The 19,687-nt window shown below is 46.0% G+C and overlaps 1 protein-coding gene across 3 annotated transcripts; it reads left to right on the top strand.

Annotated features, from left to right (window-relative positions):
- Window positions 1-343: 343 nt before the first annotated feature.
- axin2 (axin 2 (conductin, axil)) lies at window positions 344-15,772 on the top strand. Of its 3 annotated transcripts, none has more exons than XM_058048972.2 (11): window positions 344-914; window positions 1,640-2,574; window positions 3,908-4,027; window positions 6,243-6,345; window positions 9,472-9,588; window positions 9,693-10,201; window positions 10,276-10,449; window positions 10,612-10,830; window positions 10,909-11,049; window positions 11,459-11,626; window positions 14,668-15,772. In XM_058048972.2, exons 2-11 carry the CDS (start codon window positions 1,766-1,768, stop codon window positions 14,792-14,794), a joined length of 2,487 nt encoding a protein of 828 aa, XP_057904955.2. In that variant the 5' UTR covers window positions 344-914; window positions 1,640-1,765; the 3' UTR covers window positions 14,795-15,772. The 3 variants fall into 3 exon arrangements, with proteins under 3 accessions (XP_057904955.2, XP_057904953.2, XP_057904954.2); XM_058048970.2 differs by having other exon boundaries at window positions 347-914; window positions 9,472-9,612; XM_058048971.2 differs by having other exon boundaries at window positions 348-914; window positions 9,472-9,612; window positions 10,615-10,830.
- The last annotated feature ends 3,915 nt before the right edge of the window (window positions 15,773-19,687 follow it).

Below are 19,687 nucleotides of genomic sequence, written 5' to 3' on the forward strand. Positions count from 1 at the left end.
CTGGTGGGCACTGTAGAGTGATGTTTTCTCCTGCAAGTCTGCAGATGCTTCATTTTGTAATATAGTATATAAACTTTTTTAACCGAGCAAAACAAATTACTAGGAAAATTGATTACCGTAACAAGCAGACTTTCGTGCAGCCAAAAAATCATATTAGAGCATTGTTGGTGCTCACTTAGTGCATCCCCGAGGCTCCAACGGGTTAATCTCTACAACTATGCAGGTCGAAATAGAAAGAGCCAGAAAAAAAGTGTCTTTTTAAGTTGATGTAGCAACAGAGGGATTGTAGCGATAATGCTATTGGGGCGGCGGATCAGTTACTTGTGACGCGCCAAAGCCTCAGGGAGTTGGCGCAAGATTGCTCGCCTTTGATAAGGTCCTGACCACGCACACTCAATAGTCATGACAAAAATAGAAGATAGTGAGTCAGGAAATCGAAACACGCGTGTCCACACATGTGCGAGAGATAAATACGCTAAATCCAACACATTTTGTTCGGGTTTTGTCATTTAAAAAAACCACGGCTGTCGTTGGTGTTTTTATGTAGCTTCCAGGACCCGGCAGTCGGCTCTTTTACTTTGAAGTGCGCCTCCCCGCAGCACTGGCGGCTCAGTCTGAGCTGGAGTCGCCTTGAGGAGAGCCACAGTCGCTCCATGGCCGCCTGAAAGCACCGCCAGCAGGACTAGGAGGGAGGTGGAGACTAGGAGGAGGGGAGGAAAGCACTGTTTTTCCCCCTTTCTCTCCTTCTTTCTCTCGTCAGTACATTTTTCCTCGCCGCCAAAGCGTGGACGGACCGAACGTGGCAAAGGAAAGGGCTGCCACTCTGGATTATAACGCTTTGTGGATAATTCCTACTTTTGTTTTATTTTCACTTTTTCCAACAAATTTAAGGAGTGAACTCTTGGGGGTCGATGGTAAGCTATTCCCCCTCCTTTTTTCTTCTTCTCTTTGATGAAGCGTTGACTTGCCTTTGAAGTTCCAAGCTAGTAGGCAAAAGGGGGGGTCGCTTATTTTAAGACTTTTACACCAATCTAACTTTTAAAGAAGCATTCATGTTACATTTAAAACCCTTTCTTGTCGGTGGGATTACATATTTTAAGTCGTTTTTTTTTTTATTTCGAAGTTGTTGATCGGACTATTTCACCACCAGTAAACAAATACAACTTTAACTAAATAATACCTATGGCTGTTTTACATTAGACACCTTATTATAGCACTGTTTCATATTAGCATTGTTTGGGAATACTTGGCTGTAGATAGTAAAATGAAGCTCCAGGTGTTAAGTAGTAGCCTGTAACTTTTTCCTTGGTCACGTTTTTTTTTCTTCATTCCTCCATCCTCGGTTTGTCCCACAACTGGAGGCTGAAAAAGTGCTTCCCTAAAGAGTCAGTCAGTCAGTAAGTCAGATCCAGCAAGCAAGTAGTCATGTATTGGAGTCATGGCAAAGTGTCCACTTCAGGTGCTTTTGTGCCTGAAGATTCAAAGTTTATGTAATGCAACTGCAGATTTTCCCTTCTTTCCCCCCATCCACCCCCCACCCCCCCCCACCCCCTGTAAATGTCAGCATGGGGCTTGAAAAAGATTCCCTTTGAGGCTGAGGCGGATCGGGTTTTGATTAGATCAATACTTTGTGTTCTAGAGAGAAGACGGGCTGCTGGAGAAGAAGCTCCCTGCTGACATAAGAGAGTGAGGAGATTACAGGAGAAGCTAAGAAGGCGGAACAACACTAGGGTCTCTCTCCTCCTCTCCGCTGCCTTCAAGAGCCATGAGCTGGCTGCTCGTGGACCACATCTCTAGTAGTTTCCGTGAGGATGCTCCCCGACCCCCGGTGCCCGGGGAGGAGGGCGAGGCGCCCTGCTACCCCTCCAAACGCGCCATAATGAAACCGGAGCCCCCCAAATCTGTCGCGCTCATCAGCCCTCCGGGCTCCTCGGCCAGGAGGAACGAGGATGGTCTCGGGGAGCCCGAGGGGAGCGCCTCCCCGGACTCGCCGCTCTCCCGATGGACCAAATCTCTGCATTCTCTGCTCGGCGACCAGGACGGTGCTCTTCTTTTTAGGACATTCCTGGAGGGAGAGAAGTGCGCCGACACTTTGGACTTTTGGTTCGCCTGCAATGGCTTCCGGCAGATGGACCTCAAGGATACCAAAACACAGCGAGTGGCCAAAGCCATTTACAAGCGCTACATCGAAAACAACAGCATCGTCGCCAAGCAGCTCAAACCCGCAACCAAGACCTTCATCCGGGATAACATCAAGAAGCAGCACATCGACTCTGCCATGTTTGATCAGGCGCAGATGGAGATCCAGAGCAACATGGAGGAGAACGCCTACCAGATGTTCCTGACCTCTGACATTTTCTTCAAGTTCGTAAGGAGCGGCGGAGAGAACCCCAATCACGTGAACCCCAACGGCTTGGGCGACCTGCAGGTCATGTGTGGATATCTGCCCACGCTCAACGAGGAGGAGGAGTGGAGTTTTGACTTCAAAACCAAAGTCCATACCGGACTTCTGGTGAAGACACAGAGGGCGCACGTGTCCATGAGGGGGGTGGAGGTCATGGAGAGGGGCTACAGGTAAGGGCGTTTACTGTTTTCCTTGTGTTACTTTTCACCCTGTCACCATCTCTGGTAAGACCCCCTTTTGCTGACACTCGTCACCCGGATTTCCGGCGCTTTCTGAGGAGGGGGGGATCATCTTCCACTGGAAAAGTTCACAGCGCTGGCAGGGCTACTAGCTCTGCTTCCCGGTGACGCTCAGTTTAGTGCCGCGCTGACCTTGAGGCTTTTTTCTTTTATTTGATGCACTGATAGATTACGCCTCTGTACTTTGATGATTATTATGATTATGATGATGATGTCATGCACCTTTGCTTGTTTATAGCTTCATAAAAAGATAATGAGTGGTGGCACACGTTGGCTGACCTACAAAGTACTTTTATTGTTTGCAGATTAGGTTTGATCTATCCATATTCTATGCTGCTTATCTTTATAAGGGTCATGGGTGAGCTGGAGCCTATCCCAGCTGACTTTTTTGGGCACATAATCACAATCCTTCAGAAGTGATGCTTGTTTGGAGACGTGGGAGGCAACCAGAGAACCCACCCATGTATGAGGAGAACATGCAAACACATAATCGGTTCTTCTCACTGCCGTACTTTTGGAATAGTCCTGATTTGATTTGATGCACCCCCCCTCCACTTCGCCTCCCCCCTCGCTGTCATCATACCGATTCAAAACATGTGGAACCCATTTCTCCCTCTCCCTCTTTGCATCTTCTCATCTGACTCTTTTGAAAAGTCAGCACACACCTCCACTTAGACACCCCCTCAGCCCTCTCTTCTTCCGTCTTTCTTGTTTGCGTCAACTCTCCTCTGATTCCCCCCCCCCCCCCTTCCTTTTTGAGAAGTCAGGGACGCCTTTGGAGCGAAAGTGAGGGGGCACCTCTTGAAATAAAGCGAGGGAGTAGAAAGGATAAATGAGAGGGGAAGAATGCAAGGCCAGCTGTGTTAAATACCTGACTCTTTGCAAGCCCCCTCTGAAGGTCAAGCCTGGAGCTGGGGGCCCTATACTGTGTTAGTCATGCTAGCCCACCCCCTTTACTCCAACACACACTCATGCCATCCGCTCTGGCCACTCCCCAGTGTCTCCTCCCCCTGTACCGTGGCAAGGATGCATGCACAGCGGGACATCAAGGCTCAGGAAAGAGTGAGTGCGCTGGAGGGAAGTGGAAAGCTGCCGGCTTTTAAGATGGAAGAAATGGGGCATAACAGGGGGAAGGGGGGGCCGGGGGCAATGCACTTACATATGAAATTTAGAAGTGACCATGTTGCACAGTAATCATTTGTTACATCATCAATACTACAGCGGCACGTCACCTAATGTTTCTTTTTCCTCCCCTAACTTTCAGGTCATATAAGGGAGATGTGTGTCACATGGGCTCCTTCGCCCCCGTCAGCAGCACAAATGACAGCGAAGTGTCCAGCGATGCGTTGACGGACGATTCCCTGTCTGTGACTGACAGCAGCGTGTAAGTTTATCAAATAATGTGTCTAAAAGTGGAATGTCTGTCACCAAATTTATATGCTAATGGTTTAATTTCATTTGAACATGCATCAGAGTACAATTGAATGCGTCACATAATCAGTTCACAGTTCCACATGTCCAAAAGGAGTAGGAAGAAGCAAAGCTACTTTTACAATCAGTAACTGTTACATTTGTTCACTTCCTGCTTTTATAATTATTATTTTTTTGTCGCATACTAAAGTACAAGGTGATATGAGCATCCAATGACATAATGGGTACCATAGTAAGTGTCAATATAGTGATATGTATAGCACATCATGACTGGTTCAAGACTCTTCATCCTTGTATTTAGCAAACATCAACTGCTTGTATTGTTTCTTGAATTCACTCATCGTTGTGCAATTTACAATCTCAAGAGGGAATTCCGTCCATGGTGGTGTCCTAATTTAGTCACATGACTCCAAAATGACATTTGTGTCACTCCGTATGGGTTATGGACAAATTGGAAGAGACGCAAGTAAACATGTACGACAGATTGTTGCAAAGTCTCGCCCATGTGCCCCAGCAAAGATGCTGTGCTTGACGATGGCGGCCATGTTTTTTGCAGACATGACGTTCCTGTAGTGGGTGGAGGTTGTGGGAGATTTTTGAAGTCACTCTCGGTTTGATAACAGCCACATTTTTGGCGCATTTGTCTGAAAAATAATGGCTTGAATTGACCCTTGTGTGTGTGTGAAGCGTTTAAGGACTAGAAGGGAAGAATGTACATACATTGGGGGTGTGTGGATTTTTTTATGCGCACATTTGGGCCATGATTAGTTGTTGGTGAAAGTACAGAAAAAGTTGTCATCACAATCCAGGCATGATAATGTAACTAAATTAGAGTGAGGCTTGATGCGTCAAGTTGGGTGTGAAGCTGCATTGTTTTTTCCTGATGTCAGAAAACCTCAAGAATGCCACACACACACACACACACACACACACACACACACACACACACACACACACCGAGCAATACACCCATCTGGATAGCATCCAAGCATCCAAACAGGAGTGTCGTTAAAGAGACTGGCTGGCGTGTGCGTTCTATGTACAGTGATCATTGTTTAAAGTACACACAGTACGTACGTGCCGGCATCTTGTTCCTCGCAGAGATTAAGTGGGTGTAATGACGTGTCAGTAAAGTGACAAGGCGCCGCAGGGGGGTCACGGATTAGTCATCGTTCAAGTCCTGGACTGCTCCGATCAGGTGCTTTTGGACCAGAACAGGTGATGAAAAGCCAAGAATCTCCTCCAATGAGTTCCTTGCGTCAGATACAGAGAAGCCCATGTTGTATTTGTGTGTACTTTGCTCTGTGCTGTGACACGCCTCACCTCATTACATCCACGCATGGCACTTAAATGGGCCCCGCAAATGTCAGAATCCCGTGCTCGGATAAAGAAATAGAAAGCAGTACAGGGAGAGGGGGGGGAAACAGCAGGAGAGGGCGCAGTTGGGTGGGAAGAGAACGAGAGCGGCGGAGGGGGAATTTTTTTTGCTTATATCTTATTTATGGATTTGCTTGGACGCTGGGGAATGCAGCTGCGCAGACTTCAAACATTACCTTATCTTACAAACCAGCCTTTTGATGTGCGGAGATCAGAGGCAGCGCTTGCCAAATGAAGATTGGGGCGGGGGGGGGGGGGGGGGTGAGGGAGGAGGCGGCTGTGGTGGTGCAGGGGAGGGGGGGCATGCTTATGCGCATGACTGTGGCATTTCAAAGCAAAAGTAGAAAAGTGCTCCTCAGTTAAGGCTCGGTCACCAGGAAACGGCAGCTTAGCGTGGAGAAAAGACACTGTTTCGCTCTGTCAAGTGCTTGGGTTTGAAGTTTGAGCACGCCTGTTTGATGACTTTCGACTTTCATTCAGCCCATCAGTGTCTGTGATGGCTTGGAAACTAGGTTAGCAACAGTCTTCAATAATAAGCATAACGAGGAGGGTCGTGTTGCATCATGTTCTTTTAGGTGTTAGCACCTAAGTCCGGCACACTCTGGATGCCATGCTTTCTTAAGTTTAGTGTATTTCCCATTCTTTGGAACGATGCATGCAAGTTTTTTTGTTGACACGGTGATGATGTCACACTTTACATATATAACATAGCTAGCGCCATTAAACTTTTCCTGTTGTGTGCAGGTTACTCAATATATCTCTTAATCATTATCTTGGTCCATTTTTTTTAGTGATGGTATCCCTCCTTACAAACTGAGCTCCAAGAAGCAGCTTCACAGGGAGATGCAACGTAACGTGAGGATGAACAGCCAAGTGTCTCTGCCTGCTTTCCCTGTAAGTACATTAACACACACACCAAGTCCTTTTCAGAATCAGAATCAGAATGCCCTTTATTGTCATTTCTCTTTCCAAAAGCAATGGTATACATGGAAAGGAATATTCCAATCGTGTGTCTACATGCGCCGCTATAATCAACCAGAATAGTCAATGGGGCATGCGCAGTAAAGCGTAAACACCAACATCACGTGATACCGACTTCCGCGATTTTTTCTTTCACTTGTTGGAATAACTCCGTATTGCCAGTTTTTCCTTCGTCCAGTCTTGAAATTTAGTTTGAATCAAAAACAAACTTTCCACAGCAGTCCAGTGCCGATTGCTCGCCTCCTTTTTTTTTTTAAATCAAAGAACATCTCGAGCTGTGTCTTATGTCATATCTCAGCATTCGCTGAAAGAACGCACCCGGGAACAGGAAAAGATAAAGTTCAATCTTGCTAATATTTTATAATTAAGCTCGGCACATGTTTTATATAGATATGTATTTTCTTTTTTTTAATAAAACTGGACTTGTGAATGGCGTATAGAAGGGTTTAGAGTCTGTTCCACAGATGGCGCTAATGCACACGAAAGCTGCTTGCCAACCGCCAATAAACAACAGAAGAAGAAGAACGCAGTCTGACGACTTACAAAATACCTCAACCGGATTGTGGAAAGGAATATTCCACCCCTGTGAATCCGATTATACAGTAAAGTCTCGTTATATCGATATCGGTTATAACGAATTACTACTTATTACGATACTATTTTCATTTCCCGGCAAATTTCTAGTCTTTTATGATATAATTAGCTCCGTTAGTACGATACCCGGTTATTATGATAATCCGGTTACTAGGATGCCCTTTTCATCTCCCGCCAGCCAATTTGGTCTGCTTATATCGATACAAAAGCAGCTTAAATCGATCTTTGCTTAAGGATTTCAATACCAAAAAAGAACACGGCGAACGGCTGCTTCCAGTCAACTTTATTTTTCACACTTCCACCACCAGAGTGCAGCACACACAGCGGAAAACACCCGTCCCTCGCGCCTACCCCTCCGGGTGGCAACACCTTCCCTATCGATAGTTCCGGGGTGAATTATGTTCCGGGGTAACCGGTAATCACAACAGCGTAAGTTTATTTTTATTTACTGTAGTACAAAATGTATTGTAGTACAAAAGCATGCTAGATACGCAATCCATGAACTCAAGGAGAAAATTACATGCCATATCAAAGATCCGCCCACTTTTAATGCAGTTCCGCGCAGGATCGGATATATGGATAGTCCGGTTATATCGGTATTTTTTCCGACTCCCGAGAATATCGATTTAACGAGACTTTACTGTATATTCATTCGGATTGGCACTTTTCTTTCGGAATGAGGTGTATAATAATCTGTATGGAATCGGAATATTTGGGTCCATGTATACGTGGCTATTGTAGACGATGATTGGTTGCCTTGATTACATGGTTACATCTTGTTTTTGGGAGATGATGGCTCGAGGAAAGAAACAGTTTTTTAGTCTGTTTGTCCGTGCCCCTGATACATCTGTATCACCTCCCAGAAGGTAGCCTCATAGCTAGCGAGCTAGCTTCCATACCACTCTCTGTTCCTCTTGGTTCTATGAATAGTCGCACCAGAAAAGATCTGAGGAGAAACGTCAAAAGACCTTGCCTCCCACTCACACACACACACACACACGTGTGCACATGCAAACACAAGCCCTCTCGCTATCGTTGGTGTCACCTACACCCCCCCATTAGGGTTCCTTGAAGTCTGCGGGAGAGCAGGAGATCTCTAAGCTGTTTATCGCCACAGTGCTCACAACGCACCGGGGTTCTTCTTCCCCAACCAATGATGCAAATGTGGAGAACAGAGCGAGAGGTAGAGATGAGGGAAGATCTTCTGCAGCTTTATCCCGAGGGCTCTGAAACGAGCCCAACAAAAACACAAAGATAGTCAGACACGTTCGCGCTCGCACACACACACACATGCGTGCACGCACACGCGCCGCTTTGATCCGAGGATGAATGGAGCACGCGCGCTAGGAAAAGTGACAACTTCCAACAGAGCTTGGCCCCCTTTTACTCCACTGCAGTCCCCCCCTTTCCCCTCCCCAGCCTCCCCCTGGAGGTGAGGGATCTAAGGGAAGAGTTTGAGCATGTCATGTGAGCTTTCAGTGGGTCAAAGGGGAGTTGGTAGCTTAAGGCTCTTAATAGGAGCTAACTTGAGCTGGGAGTCGCAATAAGTGTTAAAACAAGTATCTTGTAAAAATAAACTTCACGTAACCTCCCGTTTCGTCACCCGTTTTTTGACATGTGGCATTTTTTGGAGGCGGAATAGATCCGCAGATTGGATCTGGCAACTCCTCCTCCTCTCTCTGGCTGTCCCGCGTCGCTTTTATTTTCACTTTTTAGCCTTGTTTTTGTTTCCCGTCTGATTTTTGGCGATGGCTGCCGCTCCCTCGGTGCCGCATGCTGCCTCGGGCTCCATCGGAACGCTTCTTTTTCTCACTTTTTCCTTTCATCCCCTTCATCTCTACTACAAAGGGACGGGAGAAAACAAAAAAAAGGAAAAATCAAGAAAGCCTCGGCACAAAAAAATGCAAATAATTTAATATGAACACACACACACACATATATATATATATATTCTCTGTCACTTTTGTAGCTCAAAGGTGCCCAGTGTGTGACAGAGGAGGGGGGGATAAATTATCTCAACCTTTCTGATCTTGCAGCCTTTTTTGTGGCACCTTTATGTGCCTCTTTTGCTCTCTTCACTCTCCTTTTCTCTGCCCTCCTGCGCTCATCTTTGCATCTTTTTTTTTTTTTAATCCCCCATCCTTCCTCCCTGGAGTTCTCTTCTCCCCCCCGTCGATATGTGCCTTTTAGTCCTAGATGTAAAGTGACTGCTTCCCATCTATCTCCCCCAACACACACACACAAACCAGTATCACCTCATCCTCCCCCCCACTGCGTTTTTGATATTTGATGGGCAACACTTTGAAGTGAGTCAACTTAAAAGGGGCTCGCTAAGGATGAGTGAGGCACCATGCCCGGTGTGACCTCGCAATCAGGTCTGCCACGCCTTTTTGCATGGCCTTCCGTGATGGAGCCACAGCTGACGTATTTTGCTTCTCCTCGCAGCGCACCCGTTGTCCTCCCAAGGAGGGGGTCCCAGTGGAGCCAGCAAAGTTTGCAGCCCAGCTCATCTCACGCCTGGAGAGCCTGAAGAGGGAACAGGACACCCTCAGCTCTCTGGAGGTGAGGCTGCAGCAGATCCAGGAGGTTTGTGTGCTTCTCAGTGGAGTAACGTACCCTTTCAGTGTTCCTCCTTCTTCCACTGAGGATGTTCTGTTGGTGTCTAGGAGGAGGAAAGAGAGGACACCGAGGTGGCAGGAAGTGCTCAGCAGATCTCTTCTCATCCGCTCGCTCTCCTTCCCGGCTCCTCCGAGGAAGACCCCCAGGCTATTCTGGACGAGCACCTTTCCCGTGTCCTAAAGACGCCCGGCTGCCAGTCCCCCACCGTCATCTGGCACTCGCCCCGCTCCAGCTCACCAGAACACCGACCCTTTGCCCGAGCAGGTTTTGGACTCAAGGCTTCCCTGTCCAGTCCCGAACAGGGGTCCTTCAAGCTCACCCTGGGCCCCGGCGGGACCCTAGCGAGCAGGCAGAGCACCACAAAGCACATCCACCACCACTACATCCACCATCATGTTGGACCCAAGACCAAGGAGCAGTTTGAGAGGGAGGCGGCTCTCAGGGTGCGTGCTCTGTGCTCTAGTGGCGGCGACTGCCCACCCTGCCAGCCTTACCAGCGCAGCCGCAGCCTGGGTCGAGAAATGTGCGGTGCCATCTCCGCGGACACCAGCATGGGGTGAGTTCCCCCAAAAACCGGTCAAGCTCATTTTCTGGTTTCTTCTTGATACTAACTTATTCGCTTTCTCATAGGCGTTCCAGCTCTTTGTCCAGACGAGTGTGTCGTTCTGGGGCTGAGGAGGGGGTAGCGGAGCAGTGCGTGGAGGACTGCGACGCCCTGCAGCTGCCCAGCGACACCACAGACCCCACTCAGAATGTCTTGCAGTGGATCCTTGAAAGCAAACGTCAGGGAAGGCACAAGTCGAGGTAAGATGGGTTGATTTCAGCACAATTTATGATAATTCTTTATACTTTGCTGCAGTGGGCCCCTTTCTTGATGCCCCCATCTCCTCTTGGATAAGCCTTAGATGATTCAATGAACCAACATGGTTGAATGTGCCGCTAATTTTTCATGCTTATTTCTCCCAGCAGCACCCAGAGCACCAAAAAATCATTTGGCGGTTCCTCGACCCAAACGCACACATGGGGTGGAGGCGGCAACTGTGCTCACCTGCGAGGGCACCAGCCGTCCCAGCCCTTCATCCAAGACCCCGCCATGCCACCTCTGCCACCTCCTAACACTCTGGCCCAGCTGGAGGAGGCCTGCCGCCGACTGGAGGAGGTCTCTGTTAAAACCACCAAGCAAAGGTACAGTACAGCATGCTTTACATCACTGTTTTGTTAATGATGAACGTGTTCAATAAAGTTGCTTCTTGCTTTATGTAGGCATTCACTGTCCAGTCTCCAGCGGGACAAGAGCCACCTTGTGCCTGTGCAGAGTGCGGGGTCCACCCCCATGTCTCACGCCAATCCTAACCCCACTACAACCACCAGCAGCAGCAGCAGCCTCTGCCTCCAATCAGACGAGTACGTTAGCCTCCTTTTAGCCGTGACCTCCGCTAGCCTCCATATTTACATGCACTCATTCACAAGGGAAGCTTCTTCTCAGCTTTGTGCATCTATCTGTATGTAGTCGTCGCTGCACCACCTGACGGAGACGTGCTTTTTCATTTATATGTTTCATTTTTTACTGGCCGTCCTTCAGTGAGCTGCCAGTTGGCCGAGCAGAGCTTAGCAAAGAGACAGCTCCTCTGAAGTGGGCCTACAAAGCCTTGGACCGAGCTGAAGGGGAATTGATAACACTCTACACCCCTCCTTTTTCTTCACATACACACTAATGCACGTTTTTGGGCCACGCCACTGGGTCACAGTTCCAGCCAGTTAGGTCATTTTTTTTGTACTGTCCTCCTCACATATCGCCCTTTCTCTCACACAGCACAACAGAGTGTCGAAAGAGTCTCGCAAGCCATGGGCTCTGCAGCGGGGAGACGGTGGTCACCTACTTCTTCTGCGGGGAGGAGATCCCCTATAGGAGGACCATGAAGAGCCACAGTCTCACCCTGGGCCACTTTAAGGAGCAGCTGCGCAAAAGGGGCAACTACAGGTGTGTACTGCGTGACATCCTAGCATTAGGCAGTTGTGTCATTCGCCACGTTTACATGAGTTTTTCTCTTTCCGAATGGAATCTTTCCAAATGACCTTTCCGAAAGCAATGGTATAGATGGAAAGGAATATTCCAATCGCGTGTCTACATGCGCCGCTATAATCAACCAGAATAGTCAATGGGGCATGCGCAGTAAAGCGTAAACACCAACATCATGTGATACCGACTTCCTCCAGTTTTTCTTTCACTTGTTGGAATAACTCCGTATTGCCAGTTTTTCCTTTGTCCAGTCTTGGAATTTAGTTTGGATCAAAAACAAACTTTCCACAGCAGTCCAGTGCCGATTGCTCGCCTCCATTTTTTTAAATCGAAGAACGTCTCGAGCTGCGTGTTACATCATATCTCAGCATTCGCTGAAAGAACGCACCCGGGAACAGGAAAAGATAAAGTTCAATCTTGCTAATATTTATAAGTAAACTCATCACATGTTTTATATAGATATGTATTTTCTTTTTTAATAAAACTGGACTTGTGAATGGCGTATAGAAGGGTTTAGATTCTGTTCCACAGATGGCGGTAATGCACACGAAAGCTGCTTGCCAACCGCCAATAAACAACACAAGAAGAAGAACGCTTTCTGACAACTTTCCGATTGAGCGGGTACAAGATACCTCAATCGGATTGGGGAAAAGAGTATTCCAACCCTGTGAATCCGATTATGTATTCATTCGGATTGGCACTTTTCTTTCGGAATGAGGTGTATACAAAGGTTACATTCTTTCCGTTTGAGCAAATAACCCGAATGGAATTGGAATATTTGGGTCCATGTAAACGTGGCTATTGTAACGTACAGTATGTTGGTGTATTTGCTGTCGTATAGTCTTATTTTTGTCTCATTTACTAGTGAATGATGAATGATAATACGCATGTTATGGTGCTATGGATCTATGGTATTGTTCAGCAAAGGAATCAGCACCCATGACCATAGAAAGCAATGATATCAGATTATCATTGTGTTTAATGGCTGGTCATGTCGTGTTATCAGTCGGGTTCAGACTGAGGCCCGTGTCTGGTCTGGTCTGGGCGTATGTGTGTGTGTTTCAGGAGGCGAAATGAGAAGGGGAGGGCGTATGGTGTTGAGGGGGTTAGTGGGAGAGTTTGAACTGCAGCGATTTTGGGTCCCATCTGGTATTGATTTCCATGCTAAGGCACACTTAATACGCGGCTTTGAAGCCCCGGCTGCTTTCATTTGAACCAACAAAGACTCACACAAATGGCCAGCATGCAAATGCTTCACTGATGCTATCAGGGCCCCCCACACCCACCCACACACACACACACACACACACACACACACAGCACCCCTACTACTCCTCCTTTTTCTGCTGTGATGTGTGTACATATGTGCTCACATTGTACATGCACAATGTTTACACATGTTGTAATCATTTGAAGGTTATTTTGTTGAAAGGCAGCCCTTTGCGTTAGTCGTTAGCATATGAGGCTGTGGCATTAATTAGGTAACGCCATCAAGCCTTCGTTGGTCACGAGCTTTATGATCACATGTTGATTTCAAGAGAGGTGAATTTGGAATCAACAGTTGTGATGAGCATCTGAACGCGTACTCTTTCCGCAGAATTCTCCTGGCTCCCGATCTCCTTGTCCCCGTGTCATGCCGTCCACATTTTTTTTTTAGGGGGGGGGGCAAAAGGAGAGCAGCGTGGCTGCTTTAATAGCAGCCAGAGAATGTGTGGAGTTGGGTCATTTCTTCAGCATGGCAGCGGTTCAACAAAGAACAGTAATGCTAGGCCCTGCCAGACAATATTGGTGCCAGATGTCAGTGCGAAGAGAAGTTGGGGAGGGGGGGCAGATTTAGCCACATAAAACATGTTCCAGTGGAAATTCCGGCTCTCAGGCCGAGGATCACGATGGCTCTTTTGATGATTTCTCATGTCGTCGTTCCTTTGCAAATAGGGGTGAAGCTCCATGATGATCTTGATGACCATTTGTCTTATTTTACTGGCATGAGAACCTTTCCTGTATGTTGCTGCTTTTCATTAATGGCCACCCGCGTGCACATTGAAGCCCCCGCCCACCCGCAAAAAAACACCCCGACTTTCCCCTGAATGCCTTTTCTCAAGACTATCCTTTTTATAAGAATTGCCTGTTCTCATTAAAAACAAACAACATACACATGGAGCAAATCAAGGCATTTTTCCATGACATAGTTAATGAGTGAGACACCCCCCCACCCCATCTTTACTAATAACCCACCCCTGCTGCTTTCTCTTCCTCAAAAATGAGGATGGTGGCGGGTTGCATCATTAAATGCTCACATGATGTTATTAACCACTTTTTTTAAAAGTTTACGTGTTTACGTATGAGTTCTGCAACACGGGGGAAAAGCGGTTAGCACTCATGCCTCCTTTTTGCCTAATCGGGGACTCCATCTCAACAACATGCATAAAAAGAATGGGGACCAAGAAGAGAGCTCTGGGGAACACCAGTAGAAATAAGTGGTTAGCACATCTGACTCAGGAGACCCGAGTTTAAGTTAGCATGTTGTGGTTCAGCTTCCCACACTAAAAGCATACCTGGAGAGAAAAGGGCTCTAGGACGGAGCTCTGGGGAACACCCGTTGAGATGAATGAGCGCTTGTAGAGGACAGTGCAGTAGTCAGCGTGTTTTTAGTTTTGGGTTTTGGCTTGAGTGGAAATTTCTCAGTGTACCCAGTGGTTTTTCCCACAAGAGAAGGGGGCCTAGGACAGAACTCTGACATGCTGTATTACATCCTATATAGGAAACTAGGTGGTGGAAGAGTTTTTGGTACTAATTCCATCTCTTTTGTGTCGCAGGTACTACTGTCAGCGTGTTTTTAGGTTCGGGTTTTGGCTTGAGTGGAAATTTCTTAGTGTACTCTGGTTTTTCCCACAAGAGAAGGGGGCCTAGGACAGATCTCTGACATGCTGTGTTACATCCTATATAGGAAACTAGGTGGTGGAAGAGTCTTTGGTACTAATTCCATCTCTCTTGTGTCGCAGGTACTATTTCAAGAAAGCCAGTGACGAGTTTGAGTGCGGCGCCGTGTTCGAGGAAGTGTCGGACGACTGCTCCTTGCTGCCCACCTACGAGGGCAAGATCCTGGGCAAGGTGGAGAGGATGGAGTGAGACGTCCTGTCCTCCACATGAACAAAGCGGCTTAAGAGTTGGACTGTATAAAGATTGTAGACTCTGAAGGTGAACGACCACTCGTCCACAAAGCCCCCCCCCCCGAAGGTGTACATTGCATCCCATTGTATTGTCGTGTAAGGATCTCTATTGCTTATTTATTGAAGGTGACCCCCGCCACCCACCCAACTCCCCCCGAGCCCCAAACTCACACTCTATGGACATGCTGCTTGGTGACGAACAAAACTACTCCACATTCTTTTGATCCTCACTTGTACCTCTACGGGAAAAAAGAAACACGTTTCCGGGGGGATTTTTAGTGGGACATGCAAGTTCCATGTTAAATAATATATAAACTACTGCAGTGCTATTTGCCCCCCCCCCCTGCTAAGAGTGGAGCATATATGACAACTGTATTATTTAATTGTGCCCAGCTCGCCTTGATCTGTCTCGTCTTAGTGCCTTTTGTTTGAGTGGCGCCGGCGTTGCACAAATAGCCTTCGCACAAGAGGCCATCAAGCCCCCCCCTACTTCTTTTAAAATATAAATATATATATATATATAATAATGTGTTTACATCCCAACAGAAGCTCTATAACCCCCCCTCCCTATGTGCTTATTATGTATGTGTGACTGAGCTGATTAGTGTGTTGCAAGTGATGACGATGTACATGTCACATCGAGTACAGCAGCTGTGCCTACATGGATTCTTGCCGTGTTTGACCCCGTTTTAAGGGGTCCTCTTACTCCCTTGGTTTTCACAAGGGCCACCCCCGCGCCCCCCTTCAAAAAAAAAAGATATTTTTATGCCATTTTTATGATTAGTATCTTGTTTCATCATCCTTTCTAATATTTTTCATGGCTTCCTTCGGCTCCACTTAAACTGTAAATGATGCGTTCGATAGAGCTCGGTACTTTTAATTATTGTAATTATGAAGAGATGTAGCCTTTATTAAAATGTTCTATTTTTCAAATGAGCATATGGCTTCCTGTGGTTTTCTTTGCAATGTATGGATTTTTCTCCTTTTTAATTGTGAGTGTGTGTGTGTGTGTGTGTGTGAGTGTGTTGCAGTAACTTCAACCCACTTCCACCCTGCTGTGGCGATCCGTAGAGAAATCTCAGTCAGATTTGCATCCATTATCAGCTCTTAATTTACTCCCTGTTGGAAATTAAAGCATGTAGCTTTAATTTGGCCACCGGAGCCAAGTGCACGTCAAAGCGTGCATCTTAAGTGTGTGATAATGAGACTTTTAGGCTAAACATGCTATTTACATGCCAAACCGTTGGGCCTCCTGCCATGCGTTCTAATTGAATCTGTGCTCTGATGGTGACGTCTCGAAAAGAATCTGATATGTGACGTCACAACGTCGGTAAACAAAACAAAACGCGTTACTAGGTTAATACCGACTTCCTGTCTCGGGCCTCGCCGCCACACATCCATTCGGCACCAGCCATGTAATTACAGTGGCTTGCAAATATGTAATTTTAATTTCAGAAATAGCCCATCTTAAAACAGCACTGTGATGTCGTCTGTAGCACAACACGTAAATAGGGAATTTTTCCGGCTTATTTTTAGGCCTGGATTCAAACATACGCCCACTTCATCCGCATCCATACAAATATAGCGAGGTGCCGCGTGGGAGTCCAGGCTAAATAGCGCTTTTAAAGGCCCCCTATTATGCAAACTTAATGTTTTCATGATGTTCTTGTCCTTAGAAACTTTCATTCATTTTCTGCCGCTTATCCTCACGAGGGTCGCGGGGAGTGCTGGAGCCTATCCCAGCTGTCTTCGGGCGAGAGGCGGGGTACACCCTGAACTGGTTGCCAGCCAATAACAGGACACGTATAGACAAACAACCATTCACACTCACATTCATACCTATGGACAATTTGGAGACGCTAATTAACCTAGCATGTTTTTGGAATGTGGGAGGAAACCGGAGTACCCGGAGAAAACCCACACATGCACGAAGAGAACATGCAAGAGATTCGAACCCAGGTCTTTCCGATCTCCTGACTGTGTAGCCACCATGCTAACCACTTGTGTGGTTTTATGCAAGAGCTTCCTCTTCCTGTCATGTGTGTTTCTGCTTCCTCACATTCATACCTATGGACAATTTGGAGACGCTAATTAACCTAGCATGTTTTTGGAATGTGGGAGAAAGCGTGGATTATGTTGAGAACATGCAAACACCACACAGAGATGGCTGAGAGTGGAATGGAACCCTGGTCTCCAAGCTGTGAGGGTCCTTAGAACCTGTTTATGTAAATGTAAAAAAATGCAAAAAACTAAACAGGCTTCACTACACATCTTAAAAGTCACAAGCTCTGCCATCAAATCATCTCCAGATCTGAACGCCATTCTCCATTCTCCGGTGAATAGGCGAACCAGAATGTTGACGTTAAACTGTGGTTGTAAAGTTAGCATTGTAGCTAACTCACTGGGAGACATTGTCGTAGACCAGGGGTCTCAAACTCAATTTACCTGGGGGCCACCGGAGCTAGGTTCTGGGTGAAGCCGGGCCGCATCAGGTTTTCAAAAAACGCATTTATTAAAAACTGGAAAAATATATCAATAAAAAAAACGTATCTTCAATGCTTTTGCTTCTGCTATACCCTACACTTTTTCAGTACTTTGGTTCCGGTTTTCCACACCAAAATATCTGATAAAACATTCCACTGTTCTCAAATATCTTAATTTTTATTTTCTATACACAAAATAAGATAAAAATAAATAAAGAAATTAAGAATAAAGACAATAAATCAATCAGTAATAAATATGTAAAATAATGATAATACAGCAAATAAAAAAAAGAAACCACATACAGTTGGCAGAGAAATTATTTTTTTCAAATTCAAATGTACAGTATTAACAGTTATTTAACCTTTAACATGAACATTAATGAAACGTAATAATTTTACCCAATTAGCAAGTTAGCATCGTACTCGGTTCCATCTGGGAACGTGTATTTTTTGTTTTATTCCAAATCATTTCCTGCATTTATTTGTACCCAGGGTCATAAGCCTTTAGCTTCATTGCTAATCCAAAGCAAAACAGGGCGGGGTAACAGGCTAGGGTAACAGTATGGGCGGGGCAAAATCATGTTAATTGTGTCCGGTGTGCACACAGCTTTAAGCTGTCATTTCAACATTAAACTTTGATATCAAGGTGGGGGCCTCAAACTAGCGTCTTGCGGGTCGCATTTGGCCCGTGGGCCGCAAGTTTGAGACCCCTGTCATAGACAGAATGGACAAACAGCTCATTAGCATTAAAGCTACAGACACACAAACTAAAACTGTTGATGTTGGCCTCGTGACGCCGTGATCGTATGTATGATCGACTCGCACGGCGTCCCTGCATGCGCCCACCCCCCCCTTGTCCTTTTTAAGCCGCCGAGGCTAAGAGCGTAGCTTTACGTGGTCTTTCATATCGAAAGGGCATCATGATATTGTTAAAATAGCATTTGGGGCATCTCCTTTCATCAGCAAAGGTCAGTGCATATACGCTTGAAGGCCACCCTTTTTGGGACTCTTCACAAGCTCTCCGTCAGTCAGGAGGACCTTGTGAACTTTTCTTTGTGTCCGGGCCTATTTTAGTTTGGCCGCTCCTTTTTTGAAGACGGCACAGTTGGATGAACAGCAAGAAGTTAGGTTGGGCTTTAGAGGGTATTTGAAGGGCTTTAGAGAATAGTCGGGTGATTGTTGGGACATTAAAGGCCCTTTTTGTACTGCACGCTACCTAAGATATACAGTAGTACTTCTAGTACCTAGTCAAGGTACCACATAGGTGACATAAAGCAGTGCTGCTGTTTGCTGTTTTTGGGCTGTTTTTAGTAATCTGCTGCAAAAATACTAATCAAAGATCCTCTCTGTCAGGATGTTCTGCTCTTTTTAAGGACCTACTCTACTGCAAGACACCAGTCAAAGATCTTCTATACAAGAAGAGCTTTCTTCGGTTTCTAATGTCTGACTGCAAAAACACTTGTCAAACATTTGCTGTTTTTGGCTGTTTTTAGTAATCTGCTGCAAAAATACTACTCAAAGATCCTCTCTGTCAGGATGTTCTGCTCTTTTTAAGGACCTACTCTACTGCAAGACACCAGTCAAAGATCTTCTATACAAGAGGAGCTTTCTTCGGTTTCTAATGTCTGACTGCAAAAATACTACAAACATTTGCTGTTTTTGGGCTGTTTTTAGGCACCTGCTGCAAAAATACTAATCAAAGATCCTTTCTGTCAGGATGTTCTGCTCTTTTTAAGAACCTACTCTACTGCAAGACACCAGTCAAAGATCTTCTATATAACAGGCATGTTCTTCAGTTTCTATTGTCTGACTGCAAAAATACTACAAACATTTGCTGGTTTTGGCTGTTTTTAGTAATCTGCTGCAAAAATACTAATCAAAGATCCTATCTGTCAGGATGTGTCAGGATAGTCTGCTCTTTTTAAGGACCTACTCTACTGCAAGACACCAGTCAAAGATCTTCTATATAACAGGAGTGTTCTTCAGTTTCTATTGTCTGACTGCAAAATACTACAAACATTTGCTGTTTTTGGGCTGTTTTTAGTAATCTGCAAAAATACTAATCAAAGATCCTCTCTGTCAGGATGTTCTGCTCTTTTTAAGAACCTACTCTACTGCAAGACACCAGTCAAAGATCTTCTATACAAGAGGAGCTTTCTTCGGTTTCTAATGTCTGACTGCAAAAATACTACAAACATATGCTGTTTTTGGGCTGTTTTTAGGCACCTGCTGCAAAAATACTAATCAAAGATCCTCTCTGTCTGGATGTTCTGCTCTTTTTAAGGTCCTACACACAATAAACACTTAAGCTCATCCAGAGAAGATCCATCCTGCTCATGTCATTCATCTCTCACTAGATCTACCTCCAT

Source organism: Doryrhamphus excisus, linkage group LG16 (genome assembly GCF_037039965.1).
Source record: "Doryrhamphus excisus strain RoL-2023G ecotype Guam linkage group LG16, RoL_Dexc_Guam_v1.1, whole genome shotgun sequence".
Classification (NCBI taxonomy): Eukaryota; Metazoa; Chordata; class Actinopteri; order Syngnathiformes; family Syngnathidae; genus Doryrhamphus; species Doryrhamphus excisus.